Below are 13628 nucleotides of genomic sequence, written 5' to 3'. Positions count from 1 at the left end.
ACAGACTCCGGATTTCTGAAATTCGGGTGTCCTATTCTCAACGGAAAAATTATTTGTGATTTCTAGTATAATTCAAACAAGAAACATAGTCTCTGATAGTTGGCTTGATTTGACGATCAAAGAAGAGAGATCCGTTCGAAGGGAGATACAAAGAAGGGTTATTTCTGTCCAACGTAATTTACACGAATGTAACAATACTAAACACCCTATGGACGTTTAAATGCATACGATGTCCAAAGAAAGTTTCGAGCGTTGAAACTAAAATTTTAAATCTTGACAAATGTATGTTACAGTGTGAGTCCAGATATTTAGGTGCACCAGATCGGAGAGATTGCGCCTTTTTTTATAAGTAGTCACCATCCACATCAACTTCTTTCGACATTTTTTGATTGATATGAAATAACAAAATGAAAAGACTATAGGCTGTGAAGCACATTCCATTTGTCAAGAACTCTCTGTAATTTGTAAATATCGTTTTGCATTTGTGGATTGCAAATGGAAGAGTTTAATGGTTTCTGTGTATTTGCAATGGATGGAACTATTCTATTTTCTTGCGTTGGTATCATACATATGGAAATCATCCATTATAATTGCATTGGTCGAAGCTTTTTGGAAATACAAAGAGCATGCTAGTTTTCTTATAGTTCTTCATGGTAGTACCATGTAACATAGGCGCACATTTTATGCTAATGCCTTTAAATCAAGTTGAAGATTGCCAGACACTAGAATTGTTGCAGATTTATGCCTCAAAAAAGGTTCTGCTCCTCCCATTCACGTTGAAATCTACCAGTTCAATTTTGACAGCTTAAAGTTAAAGGACATTTGTAACTATAAAGTGAACCATTTTGTTCTTTATTAATGCTTCATGGTCTTTTAGAGTTGCAAACTGGATGATTTGCTCTCATTTAATATGATCAAGTCTATGAAAACATGTAAATGATACTCATAAGATTTATCACCTACCTCTATAATGTGAAAGTGCAAGTTTAATATGTATATCATGTATTCTACTGAAACTTCGTCTCATGAAATTGTTTGATTGGGTGAACCAGAGGCCTGCAACAAATACAAGCGGCCACATGGTGTACCGTCATCTGGGTGATTTTGAATAGATCTAGGCAAGCTGCGTAACTTATTGAACAAATTTAGTGGATCTTCCAATAATCCGAAATTAGCATCTGGGTCACCAATCTGAGAAAGAGTAACATCGGAAAACCCTAGAGATGGGAGTAATTCATCAGGCCAGTCACAGTAGAAATGAAAAGTGGAGCTAGATAGTGTTGTTGCCTGTTTGTTCATGAAGTCTGCTAAGAGAACTGTATGGGTAAGCTGGCACTTTTCGGCAATGATTTTAAGTACTTTCATAGCCTGACAATGTGATAGATAGTACAAGATACCCTCCAAAATCCATACTGTACTCTTCTTTGGCTCGAATCCTGATATTTGAAGCTTTTGAAGCCAGTCATCTTCAGTCAAATCAGCTGCCACTCTACTCAATGATTTGGCTTTCAAAATGGGTTGTTGTTTCTCATCCATTGCATTCACAGCTGCCTCAAGAATTTCAGTTTTTGCTTTCAAAACTTCTGGAAAATCAACCTCGAACATACTGCTTTCTTTCAAGCAGCTGAGGCGATATGCCCTTGCATCCATTCCTGTGCAGGTAAGAAAGAACTTCTTTCATCTTATTTATTGAAAATTTGATATTTGTTTCTTGTGTTTCTTCCATTTTTATTAACTTTACTCATTATAAATAAGTCTTGAATTATTTTATTGTGTAATGATAGTGTCTCTAGGAAGGATGAAGTTTATACATTCACTACATTTGGACTTCGCTTCATCATTTGACTGGCAGATTAGGGGGTCAAATCTAACTAAATTTCAAAGATTTATGCATGTTCTAATAGTTTTAATTGTTTTTCTGATACAAGGAAAACAGGAGATGAGGTGAGTTTCTGGTTTTCACTGTGTTTACATAATAACTGCAACGAAGTTTGAGATGGACTCCACTTTTGTGCTTTTTATTTTGGACAAGATTATGAGCATTTAAAACACTTGGGCTTCAATATCATATATGGGTGATCATTAAAAAAATTTACTTTGTGTTAGGACAAATTAACCAATATTTTCCGTATAAGTAAAACAAAAATGTTACCACTGAAAGGAATTTTATTCCTTGATTTATTCCTTGATATATTTTCCTTATCAATTACTTTCCTTTTGATAATATCCGTAGTATTTTTGCCTTTCTGGAGTATGATTTCGTGTGGATTCAAAAGACTCAAAATATTATCTATAAGATATATTATGCTTATTTTCAATAGAGTTTGTTTCCTAATGAAATTGGTTTTCCATGTTTAATAGGAAAAAGGATGAAGTGGGTATAAATAAGAGGAGACGATATTGAACTCGGGGCTGGTGATTTTTGGGAGTCAGAGACGAATTGATACGCAGAGACGGTTTCCGAGAATAGCAAATCTCGTGTCGTTGAAAGCTTGTTGCTGTGAAGTGCTGACAACATCTGAAGACAACACCTAATCACTGTTTTGATTAGAGTGTTGAGTTTTGAAGATCTTTCACTTCTCAGTTGATGCATCTCATATTGTTTTGATTATACGGTTTGTTAGAGGTTTAGGATGCAATTTGTTACTCACCTTGTTAAGGGAGTTGTTTTATTCTTTCACTAGTATTGGTTTTTGTAAACTTACAAGTTTTTCTAGTGAATTATTTTGCCCTAAGGCACCGCACAAGTATTTTATACTTGTGCATAATTAACTGACTCGTCTCTCGTATTACTATTGTTCCAGTTACATGTTAGTGTGTTAAAAGTATAATTTCCGCTGCATGTTGTCGTGGGTGTTACAACACCTACGAACAACACCTACATTCTGATACACACAACATTCACCCTCGTCACGTTCACACTGTGGAAACTCAACTTTCAATTGGTATCAGAGCTTCCACTTGACGTTACTAAGTGAGATCCTGTTTTGTTTTGTTTTCAGAGTGAAAAGGAATTATGGAAGGATCAACAAATACTATTTTTAGGCCTCCCGTGTTGGATGGATCAAACTATGCACTGTGGAAAGTTAAGATGAGGGTTTTTATTAAATCCATTGATGAAAGAGCTTGGCAACGTGTACTTGATGGTTGGAGTCCACCGAAACTCGAGGATGCTGATGGAGACACACGGCTCAAACCTGAAAGTGCATGGACTGTCGATGAAGTGCAATCTTCAAACTACAATTCCAAGGCTCTCAATGCTATATTTTCATCTGTTGACACAAGGATGTTTAATTTAATCACCACCAGTGTATGTGCCAAAGATGCCTGGGAGATACTCCAGAAACACTGTGAAGGATCTGCAAGTGTGCGAAAAACTAGGCTAAGAATGGTGACATCAAAGTTCGAAAGTATGAGAATGGAGGACAAGGAGTCCATTCTTGAGTATGACTGCCGGTTGAGACAACTCTCAAATGAATCACATGGCCTAGGAGATCCCATACCAAACGAAAGATTGGTAAACAAGGTTCTGAGATCTCTTTCTGAGAGATTCAATGTCAAAGTTTGCGCCATTGAGGAATCTAAAGACGCTTCAAACATCAACCTGGATGAACTCATGAGTTCTCTAAGAACTTTTGAAATGAATCTTGATCTGCAGAAAAAGGATAAAGGGAATACAATAGCCCTTGAAGCCTCAACCGAATCATATGATGAAATTCTTCAACTATCCAAAGAAGTGGATAAGTCTGATTTAGGTGAAGAATCGATCTCTCTGTTTACTAAGAAATTTGGTGATTACTTGAAGACCATGAGAGAAAAGAAGAGAATTGGGCAAAAATCTGAGCTGCCCAATAACACCATTTTTACAAAAGCTCAAAAATTTACTTCTATGAAAGGACAGGTTCGACCAAAAACCGAAGTGCAAGTTCAATCTAATGTCAGAAACCTGGACTCAGTGCAATGTAGAGAGTGTTCGGGATATAGACACTATGCCAATGAGTGTGCCAATCGTCTTAGGAAAAACAAAGGCATGACTGTCACCCTGAGTGATGAAGAATCTGAAGATGATCAAGGATCAAATGAATCTGAAAATCACACATCATTATCTACTGTGATCAAGGAGAAACGCTCCATGCAAATCAATCCGTTGGGTGTTGCCACAGGTGTTGCAATACCTGGTCGCAACACCGCTTCGAATCCTGTATGCCTTAATTCGACAGTCCTTGGGGAGTCAAGTCAGTCCGAAACACAAGAGGTTGATGATGATGAAGTCACCCTAGAAAGTGTGCAGTCAATGTACGAAGAACTATATGAAGACTGGATCAAAAGAACAAAAGGAAATGCAATTCTCTCCAAAGAGAACGTTGAGCTGAAGTCTCAAATATCACGACTTGAAGTAATCCTGAGCAAGAAAGATCTGGAATTATGCAAAGTCAAGGAAGAACTGAGAGAAGCAACTCAGGTACTTGCCAAGATGAATTCAAGTTCATCCAAGCTTGACTCACTTTTGATGATTGGACAGAATGATAAGGCTGGACTTGGTTATTCGAATAGTCTGTTCGAAACTGGAGAATCTTCCAATGCAAAGGAAAAACCAACTGTTTTTGTGAAAGGAAGTGTTGAAACCCCCAATACCACACATACTGAAAAGAGTGCACCATCAAAAGTGCGAATGTCTATCAAGAAGTCTAAATCCAGAAAACGTCACTTTATCTGCCACTACTGTTTCAGACCTGGACACATCAAACCCTACTGTTTTAAACTGAGAGAGGATTACAAGAGATGGGAATCTGAACAGGTGTCGTCACAGGTGTTGTACAACACCCGGCGCAACACTGCCAACAGAAAACCGATGGTAAAAAAGGTTTGGGTACCAAAGGCACAGATTCAATGCTCTGTTATTTATACTTCATTAAAGACTAACATTGCAGGAATATGGTACTTTGACAGTGGCTGCTCGCGCCACATGACAGGTTCTAAAGACCACTTGATTGACTTTGTTGAACTAAGAAGTGGTCATGTGACATATGGTGGTGGTGCTAAAGGAAGAATTGCTGGGAAAGGAACCTTGAATGTTGATGGATTGCCTAATCTACACAATGTGCTCTATGTCGAAGGGCTTAACTCAAACTTAATAAGCATAAGTCAACTTTGTGACGACGGTTTGCATGTTAAGTTTGATAAAGACAATTGTGAAGTGTTTGATAAGACTAATACTCGCATTTTGACAGGTACTAGGTCTGCTGATAATTGCTATCAACTTGGAGAAGACATAGTGAGCAATCATTCAAAGGTGAGCGAATTAAACATGTGGCATCAAAAATTAGGACATGCAAACTTCAAGACATTAAAGAATCTTGGTAAGTACGATGCTGTGAGAGGTATGCCTAATTTATCCTCTGGAATTCCGTATGTTTATGGTGCATGTCAAAAAGGTAAGCAAACACGTGTTCCCCACCAAGTGTTGCAACACTTTGGGACAACACGGTGTCTTGAGCTCTTGCACATGGATCTTATGGGTCCAATGGAAGTGGAAAGTCTTGGAGGTAAGAAGTATTCATGTGTTTGTGTGGATGATTTCTCTCGCTTTACTTGGATAAGATTTCTTAGAGAAAAATCCGATACATTTGATGCTTTCAAGAAATTACATGCTAAGATTACTAATCTACATAATCTGAGGGTTGGTAAGATAAGGACCGATCATGGTAAAGAATTTGAAAACTCACACTTTGTATCATTCTGTGAAAAGAGAGGGATAACTCATGAATTTTCGGCCCCTAAGACTCCTCAACAGAACGGAATAGCCGAAAGGAAGAATAGAACACTGCAAGAAATGGCTAGGGTCATGTTAAGTTCTAAAAATATTTCAAAGAGATTTTGGGCCGAGGCCTTGAACACAGCATGTCATATTTCAAATCGTGTGTACTTAAGGAGTGGTTTTACTATGACATCCTATGAAATCATCATGGGAAAGAGGCCAAACCTCAAGTATTTTCATGTCTTTGGGTGTGTATGTTATGTTTTGAATGATCGAGAACATCTTGCAAAATTTGACTCTAAAAGTGACAAATGTTTATTTCTTGGTTATTCATCCAATAGTCGTGCATATCGCATGTATAATCTGAGAACAAGAACGACTATGGAATCTATTAACGTTGTGTTTGACGATCTTGCAGATCTAACAGGAAAAACAATCGAGGATCAAGTTGATGGGCTCCTGAATACAAGTGAGACACTGCCTAACACAGATGTTGGACCCGGTGTTGTAACACCTGAGACAACACCTGCATTGGCAGAATCAAATGATGAACCAGAAGAGAATACTGAAAATGATGATGGTATAACCGATGATGGGATTGACATTCCTACCAAGATTCAGAAAAATCATCCATCATCTCAGATCATTGGAGAAACATTTGAAGGAATGCAAACTAGAAGAAAGGAGAAGGTAGACTATCGGAAATTGATGGGACTAGTATGCATGACTTCCGTGTACTCTCAAGTAAGCCACTCTTGTTTTGTTTCACTCGTTGAACCCAAAAATATAAGTGAAGCCTTAAAAGATGAATTTTGGGTTGATGCGATGCATGAGGAACTTGAACAATTTGTTAGGAATGATGTGTGGGATTTGGTCCCCAGACCCGACAATGTGAATGTTATTGGAACAAAATGGATTTTTAAAAACAAAACTGATGAATCTGGAATTGTTGTAAGAAATAAAGCTAGGCTAGTTGCTCAAGGGTATAATCAAATTGAAGGAATTGATTTTGATGAGACATTTTCCCCTGTTGCTCGAATTGAATCAGTCCGACTGTTGCTTTCTATTGCGTGTCACATGGACATAAAATTATATCAAATGGATGTGAAAAGTGCATTTTTGAATGGCATTTTGAAAGAAGAAGCGTATGTAAACCAACCTAAAGGATTTGAAGATCCACACCACCCGAACCATGTCTACAAGTTGAAGAAGGCACTGTATGGGCTTAAACAGGCTCCACGAGCATGGTATGGTAAGCTTACGGAATATTTGCTTGACTTGGGCTTCAAACGAGGTGAGGTTGATAAAACCCTTTTTATTAAAAAGTCAAAGCAAGATATACTTGTGTGTCAAATTTATGTGGATGACATAATTTTTGGTGCTTCCTCTCAAAAGCATGTTACTGAGTTTGTTAATTGTATGTCTAACACATTTGAAATGAGCATGGTAGGGGAATTGAGTTTCTTTCTTGGCCTACAAATTAAACAAATGCATGATGGTATCTTTCTATGTCAATCCAAGTATGCCAAGAATGTGGTAAAGAAATTTGCTGCTGAGAACACTAAACACATGAAAACTCCAATGGGATCGTCTGAAAAATTATCAAAAGATGATGTTGCCGCAGGTGTTGACAACACCCAGTATCGCAGCATCATAGGCAGTCTTCTTTACTTAAGTGCGAGTCGTCCCGACATCATGTTTAGTGTATGTTTGTGTGCTAGATACCAGGCTGATCCTAAAGTCACTCATCTAAAGGCTGTCAAAAGAATTTTGCGATATATATCTGGAACAGTTGACTTAGGTCTATGGTACACCAAAGAAACAAACACCAATTTAGTGGGATTTAGTGATGCTGACTGGGCTGGAAACTTAGATGATAGGAAAAGTACCACGGGTGGGTGTTTTTATCTTGGTAACAATTTGGTGTCATGGTATAGCAGAAAGCAAAATTGTGTGTCTTTGTCCACTGCTGAATCTGAATATGTTGCGGCTGCTAGTTGTTGTTCACAACTTTTGTGGATAAATCAAATGATTAACGATTATGGATTCAGCAGTGACACCTTAATTGTATACTGTGACAATTCGAGTGCAATTAACATTTCAAAAAATCCAGTACAACACTCTCGAACGAAACACATTGACATTAGACATCATTTTATTCGAGATTTGGTTGAGAAGGGTATGATTCGAATGGAATTTGTTGGAACTGAGAACCAACTGGCTGATATCTTTACAAAACCATTGGATTTTGAGAGATTCTCCAATCTAAGGAAGTCTCTCAGCTTGTGTACACAATGATCACTCACAGATGTTGTCCTGGGTGTTACAACACCTATGGACAACACCCAGCATGCATGTGCATTTTATTTTTAGGATGCTAGGCATATTTCATTCATTCTGTTTTGTGTGAAGTCTGTACAAAGTGTCGGTTACTGAATGATGTGCTCTCAGTTGAGAATCAAACTTTCTAACAAAATCCTTTAAGGTGTGGTGTATGCTCAATCGAAGTCACTATGCTACCCGCATATCACATAGTCATGACTGATGTGAAAATGACTTGGAAACTTGGTGAGCAAGAAGGTGAAAAACAGAAAAGGGAAGAAAAATGAAACTAAATGTTTAGAAGAAAATGGAAAAAGCTACCTAGAGGAGTCCAATGAAGACTGTTCTTCTAGAGTGGGAGCTACCACTTCTAAGTCAAACTACAGACGGAAAAAGCTATCTAGAGGAGTCCAACGAAGACCGTTCTTCTAGAGTGGGAGCTACCATATCTGATGTAAACATTCTCAAGAAAGTTTGAGTCAAAACAGTGAGTGTTGCCTAACGGTGTTACCAACACCCACGTACAGACAGACCACAATTTGATCACATGCTTGTGGTGTTTCATTTTTGATCATATTTTAGGCATAAATTTTAAGTTACTCATATCGCTGTTATGTAAATTCATCATGTCCAGTGGGCTATCAGTTCTTGACAAATGAAATTCGAACAAAAACCCCGACCAACCCAATCTTGAAATACATTGCTATCTAACGGTTAGTGGGGTTAATTCGATGTGGCGTTTCACACTGCCTGATTTTTTTTTATTACACCGGCTCGGAAAGTTACCGTTGGATGAGCGTAAATTCTGATTTGGAAAGAGGCTGCGGTTACGGGTCAAGAAAATGTTACCGTTGGAGGAATATGCTTAAATACTTAGGAATGGATGATGCACAACTTTACTGACTGATATTTCCTTGCACAGTATAAATTTTTGTCCTGCTCTCATTACTCATTTGTTGCGAAAAGTTATCTCTGTCTTCGGATTTTCTTGTGTCCCTTCAATCCACACTATTTCTTGTGTTCTTTATTCGACAGATGGCTGGGTTCGATCGTCACGACATCAGAAATGAAATGGCTGCAAGTTTGGGGGAAAAATCACCTGACTCAACACCCGCAGCCGAAACCAATGTGGGAGGGATGGCAATGGTCAGTGTACCAGAAGAACCAGTGCCACTGGAAACTATTGCCCCCGGTGAACCCGGGAATGCAATCGACATTGAAAATCCACCAGATTTTGAGGCTGTGAAGAGAGCTTTCCCCCCTGTCCCTATGCGTCGCACGTCAAAGAGACAAGCAGGGTTTGACCCTGACTTTGTTCCTACAAAGAAACCAAGGGCATCCACCGTCCCATTTATTCTGGATCCGGATTTCTCATCTGGAGATGACTCCAACGATGAGGATTTTGAGTTGGTGGCTCGCCCCAAACCAACTGTTACTGCAAAGGAAAGTGGTTCTTCTACTGGTGCCCACAAGCAACACCCAGTCACGGACAATCAAGTTGCTTCTGAAGAAAGGGTTCCTGATAAGCCTGAAGACGATGAGCAATCACTGGCCGAGTTTCTTTCTCAGCTTAAAGAAGATAAAGCGGCCAAGAGACAAATGGCTCAGGAGGAAGAGCCTGATTCAGAAATGATGAAGGAGTTTGAACAAAACCGGCCTGGCGCTTCTGACGACTCCTCCTCTTCGTCTGTGTCTGATTTTGAGTCAGAGGAACAAGGTAATGATGCATCGGAAGAGACTGACTCTGAAGCCAGCGAATCCTCTGAGAATGCTGATGTTGCTGCTGCTGCACCCGATGTTTAGGAGGATGTTGACAACACCTCCCACAACATTGACTCTGCTGATTATGATCTCAGTAAGTCCTTCTCTCCGAAGTTTTACTCAGAAGAGGCCTTGGCATTGTGGCCCATATTTATTCATCGAGAGTTGATTGAAGAGAAAAACATTGACTTTGATGCGTATGGAAAGCATAATCTGATTGAATTTTTGAAGAGCCGAAGGCTGCTCTCAACTGTCACTGCAGTCATGCCCTACTGTCGCAGAGTGGTACTGGAGTTTTATTGCAATCTTTTGAGGAGTGTGGCCGATGAGGACTCGGTGAAATACGGCAGAGTGTTCATTCGGGATCGTATTTACAATTGCTCGCCGACTGTGATCAATGCCTTCTATGACACCCCAGATATTGAAGAAGCTGAAGAGGACTTAGATATTCATGCTGTCACCACTGTGCTTACTGGAGGTGTGGTCAATATTTTCCCTGATCATCCCAAGAAATTGAGTGCTGCAAATCTCACCTCCTTCTTTTCTGTTCTACATAAAACTGCTATTTGGAACTGGACTCCATCAAGCAACAATACCACCGTGACTCGCTCACAGGCCATCATGCTATTTGCTATTGGAACCGGGCGTGCTTTTAACTTTGGGAAGCTGGTTTTTCAGAATACAGTGCAATACGCTCAAGGGGATTTCAAGAAAACCAAGCTCCCTTACCCTTCGCTCATCTATGGCATCCTGGAATCTCAAGGGTTCATTCCGGATATTGATGAAGAGCTCTGCCCTGTTGGCGATTCCCTGAAGATTTCCCCAGCGTACTTCAAAGGCAACAAAAGTCGATCTGCCTTGGATGGGTTCAAGTGTTGCTGCAGATGTTGGCCACACTGGTGAAACAACATCTGACCCTCTGCCCGACATTTCTAGTCTGCCCCCGACACCTCCTGCTAGCTATGTTACACTGTCCCTCTCCTACATTCGTGCTCAAATCGCCTATGGTCGACAACAGATTGATAATGCTAGGGCGACAATCGAGCATTATGAAAATCAAGTGGCTGATTATGAGCTTTTGCTAGCGGCAAGTCTCCATTCTGGACAAAAAGGGGGAGTAGACACTGCTGGGACCAGTGGGACAAAAATGGCTGATGAAGACGCAAACAGGAGTGAAGGAAACTGACTGATGTTTTTGTGGCTGTAATTCATAAAATTCTGACATTGGGGGAGTCAACAACTGGTTGACTAATCCAGGGGGAGTTACCATTTTTACTGGTTTTGTCCAGAAAGGCAAAAAAGGGGGAGATTGAAAGGAATTTTATTCCTTGATTTATTCCTTGATATATTTTCCTTATAAATTACTTTCCTTTTGATAATATCCGTAGTATTTTTGTCTTTCTGGAGTATGATTTCGTGTGGATTCAAAAGACTCAAGATTATCTATAAGATATATTATGCTTATTTTCAATAGAGTTTGTTTCCTAATGAAATTGGTTTTCCATGTTTAATAGGAAAAAGGATGAAGTGGGTATAAATAAGAGGAGACGATATTGAACTCGGGGCTGGTGATTTTTGGGAGTCAGAGACGAATTGATACGCAGAGACGGTTTCCGAGAATAGCAAATCTCGTGTCGTTGAAAGCTTGTTGCTGTGAAGTGCTGACAACATCTGAAGACAACACCTAATCACTGTTTTGATTAGAGTGTTGAGTTTTGAAGATCTTTCACTTCTCAGTTGATGCATCTCATATTGTTTTGATTATACGGTTTGTTAGAGGTTTAGGATGCAATTTGTTACTCACTTTGTTAAGGGAGTTGTTTTATTCTTTCACTAGTATTGGTTTTTGTAAACTTACAAGTTTTTCTAGTGAATTATTTTGCCCTAAGGCACCGCACAAGTATTTTATACTTGTGCATAATTAACTGACTCGTCTCTCGTATTACTATTGTTCCAGTTACATGTTAGTGTGTTAAAAGTATAATTTCCGCTGCATGTTGTCGTGGGTGTTACAACACCTACGAACAACACAACATTCTGATACACACAACATTCACCCTCGTCACGTTCACACTGTGGAAACTCAACTTTCAACCACTAAAATGGTTGCTTTTTCCCAGCGGCTCAAAATTTCTAAAATTTAACGAATATTAGTCTTTATGTTGATGCTGAAATTTATCGAAACCCATTTCTGTTTTTGGCTTTGCCATATATTTCTTGGTCACATTAAATAATGTTTTGTACACAGTACCCGTAAGAAGGTGGGATTAGGACTGTTGCAGTTGGAATCCAGGTACATATTTTACAATGGGAAGATGTTATTTTATGGATCACCGGTGAAATTGACGGACACAGCTGTCATTTGTAAGTATAGCATTTTGGCTCAAGACTTACTTTACAGTGTTAACTAATTTTCCTGTTCCTATGGTGTGCAGGGGTGAATGATCATGATGCGAATTTTGTATAGTTAGTGGTTAGACTAGAAACTTTTCCCAATTGTCAAATTTGAAAAGCAACTCCGAAATTATATTTATTCTGAATTGTCAACTTTTTTCGTTCTCAATTGTCAATTTTTCCTTTTCCCATTAACAATATTCATACATCGGAAACACTGATACACCATCAAATATGGGGAACAGATGCTGATTTTAATGTGAAATATTAATAGTTTAGCATTGGTGATCCCAGTTAAATTTTCTATAATAGACCACTTCAAATTAAATCTTCTCAATGTCATTTCATTTTAGTAAAATGCAGAACCAAAACTATCTGTAGGATAAAATTCAAAAAGCGTTGACACATTACCTGCACCCAGCAGCACCACCTGAGCTTCGGCACCATGAAAGGAATCGAGTGCTGACTCGAGTTTCGAATCAATCCAGAGGGTTCGAACAGCAAGAATCACCCCCGAAATCTCCCTGGCATTATTAAGCCTGTCTTTCTTAATCTTTTCGTAAATGCTTCTCAGGTACGTCTCGCCGGCTAGCAGCTCTGCTACCGGATCATGTATCATGTGTTTCCAAGACGCTCTTCCGGCTGCCGTCTGGCATCCTGATCGACGAAGGGAGTCCCAATCAGTTTCAATAGCTGCATGAAGAGTTTTAACGGTGCCAATACTTAGCAATTCAGGTAACTCAAGCACTGGCCAAGAACTGTCTTCCGGTAATCCATTTCCTTGACTCGTCATACTATTATTATGTGACTAGTGTTATCTTTCATTCAAAAGAATAGATGAAAGGGAAGAAAGAAAGAGATATACCCGCAAAATTTATATAATCAAGAAGGGAGGACATTGTAGGTAGGGATAAGAAAAGAGAGCCACACACAAAACCAACGTCTCAGAAAGTTGCTCGAATGTGATATCCAAACTTGTTTTTTGAAGGGCAAGAGAAGGTGAAGAAAGAACCACGAGTTGCTTCCAATTCATATCTTTGTTGCTTTAAAGCCATTTTTCCCTTTCGTGCCTCTCTTTTGGCAAGTTGCAGAACATGTCCTGTCTGTGGTGGTTCCCACTTGCATCTTTCTATCTAAGGTGTTGCATAGAGCCAATTGCTCGCTCCCTTTCTTACCATTTCATATATTTTATCATATACTAGCTACTCCCGCTGTCCCCATTTTCTTGCCAAATTTACTACAATGACAACCTGGCGTTGGGGAGTGATAACAGCTGAAAATGTTGCTAAATCCCTGTTGTAGGTTGAGGAGAAAAAGAGAGAAGCCGCCGGGGAAGTCTATGCTCCTCTTGGAGCTTTACTCCCATAAATTGACACTTGTTTTCTTCTTTAAA

The 13628-nt window shown here is 39.2% G+C and overlaps 1 protein-coding gene and 1 long non-coding RNA gene across 2 annotated transcripts; one reads left to right on the top strand and one right to left on the bottom strand.

The window, feature by feature from the left end:
* Positions 1–355: 355 nt before the first annotated feature.
* On the bottom strand, positions 356–13603 carry LOC140827303 (uncharacterized). Its single transcript, XM_073189953.1, has 2 exons — positions 12647–13603; positions 356–1652 (listed from the first exon to the last, which is right to left on the bottom strand). Exons 1-2 carry the CDS (start codon positions 13026–13028, stop codon positions 1024–1026), a joined length of 1011 nt encoding a protein of 336 aa, XP_073046054.1. The 5' UTR covers positions 13029–13603; the 3' UTR covers positions 356–1023.
* LOC140827304 (uncharacterized) lies at positions 1192–12653 on the top strand. The gene is made up of 3 exons (XR_012116945.1): positions 1192–1324; positions 1463–1660; positions 12090–12653. It is a non-coding gene; the product is annotated as an uncharacterized lncRNA (long non-coding RNA).
* Positions 13604–13628: the final 25 nt, after the last annotated feature.

Source organism: Primulina eburnea, chromosome 3, assembly GCF_022965805.1.
Source record: "Primulina eburnea isolate SZY01 chromosome 3, ASM2296580v1, whole genome shotgun sequence".
NCBI classification, from domain to species: Eukaryota; Viridiplantae; Streptophyta; class Magnoliopsida; order Lamiales; family Gesneriaceae; genus Primulina; species Primulina eburnea.
This window is presented reverse-complemented; position numbering and strand designations above follow the sequence as displayed.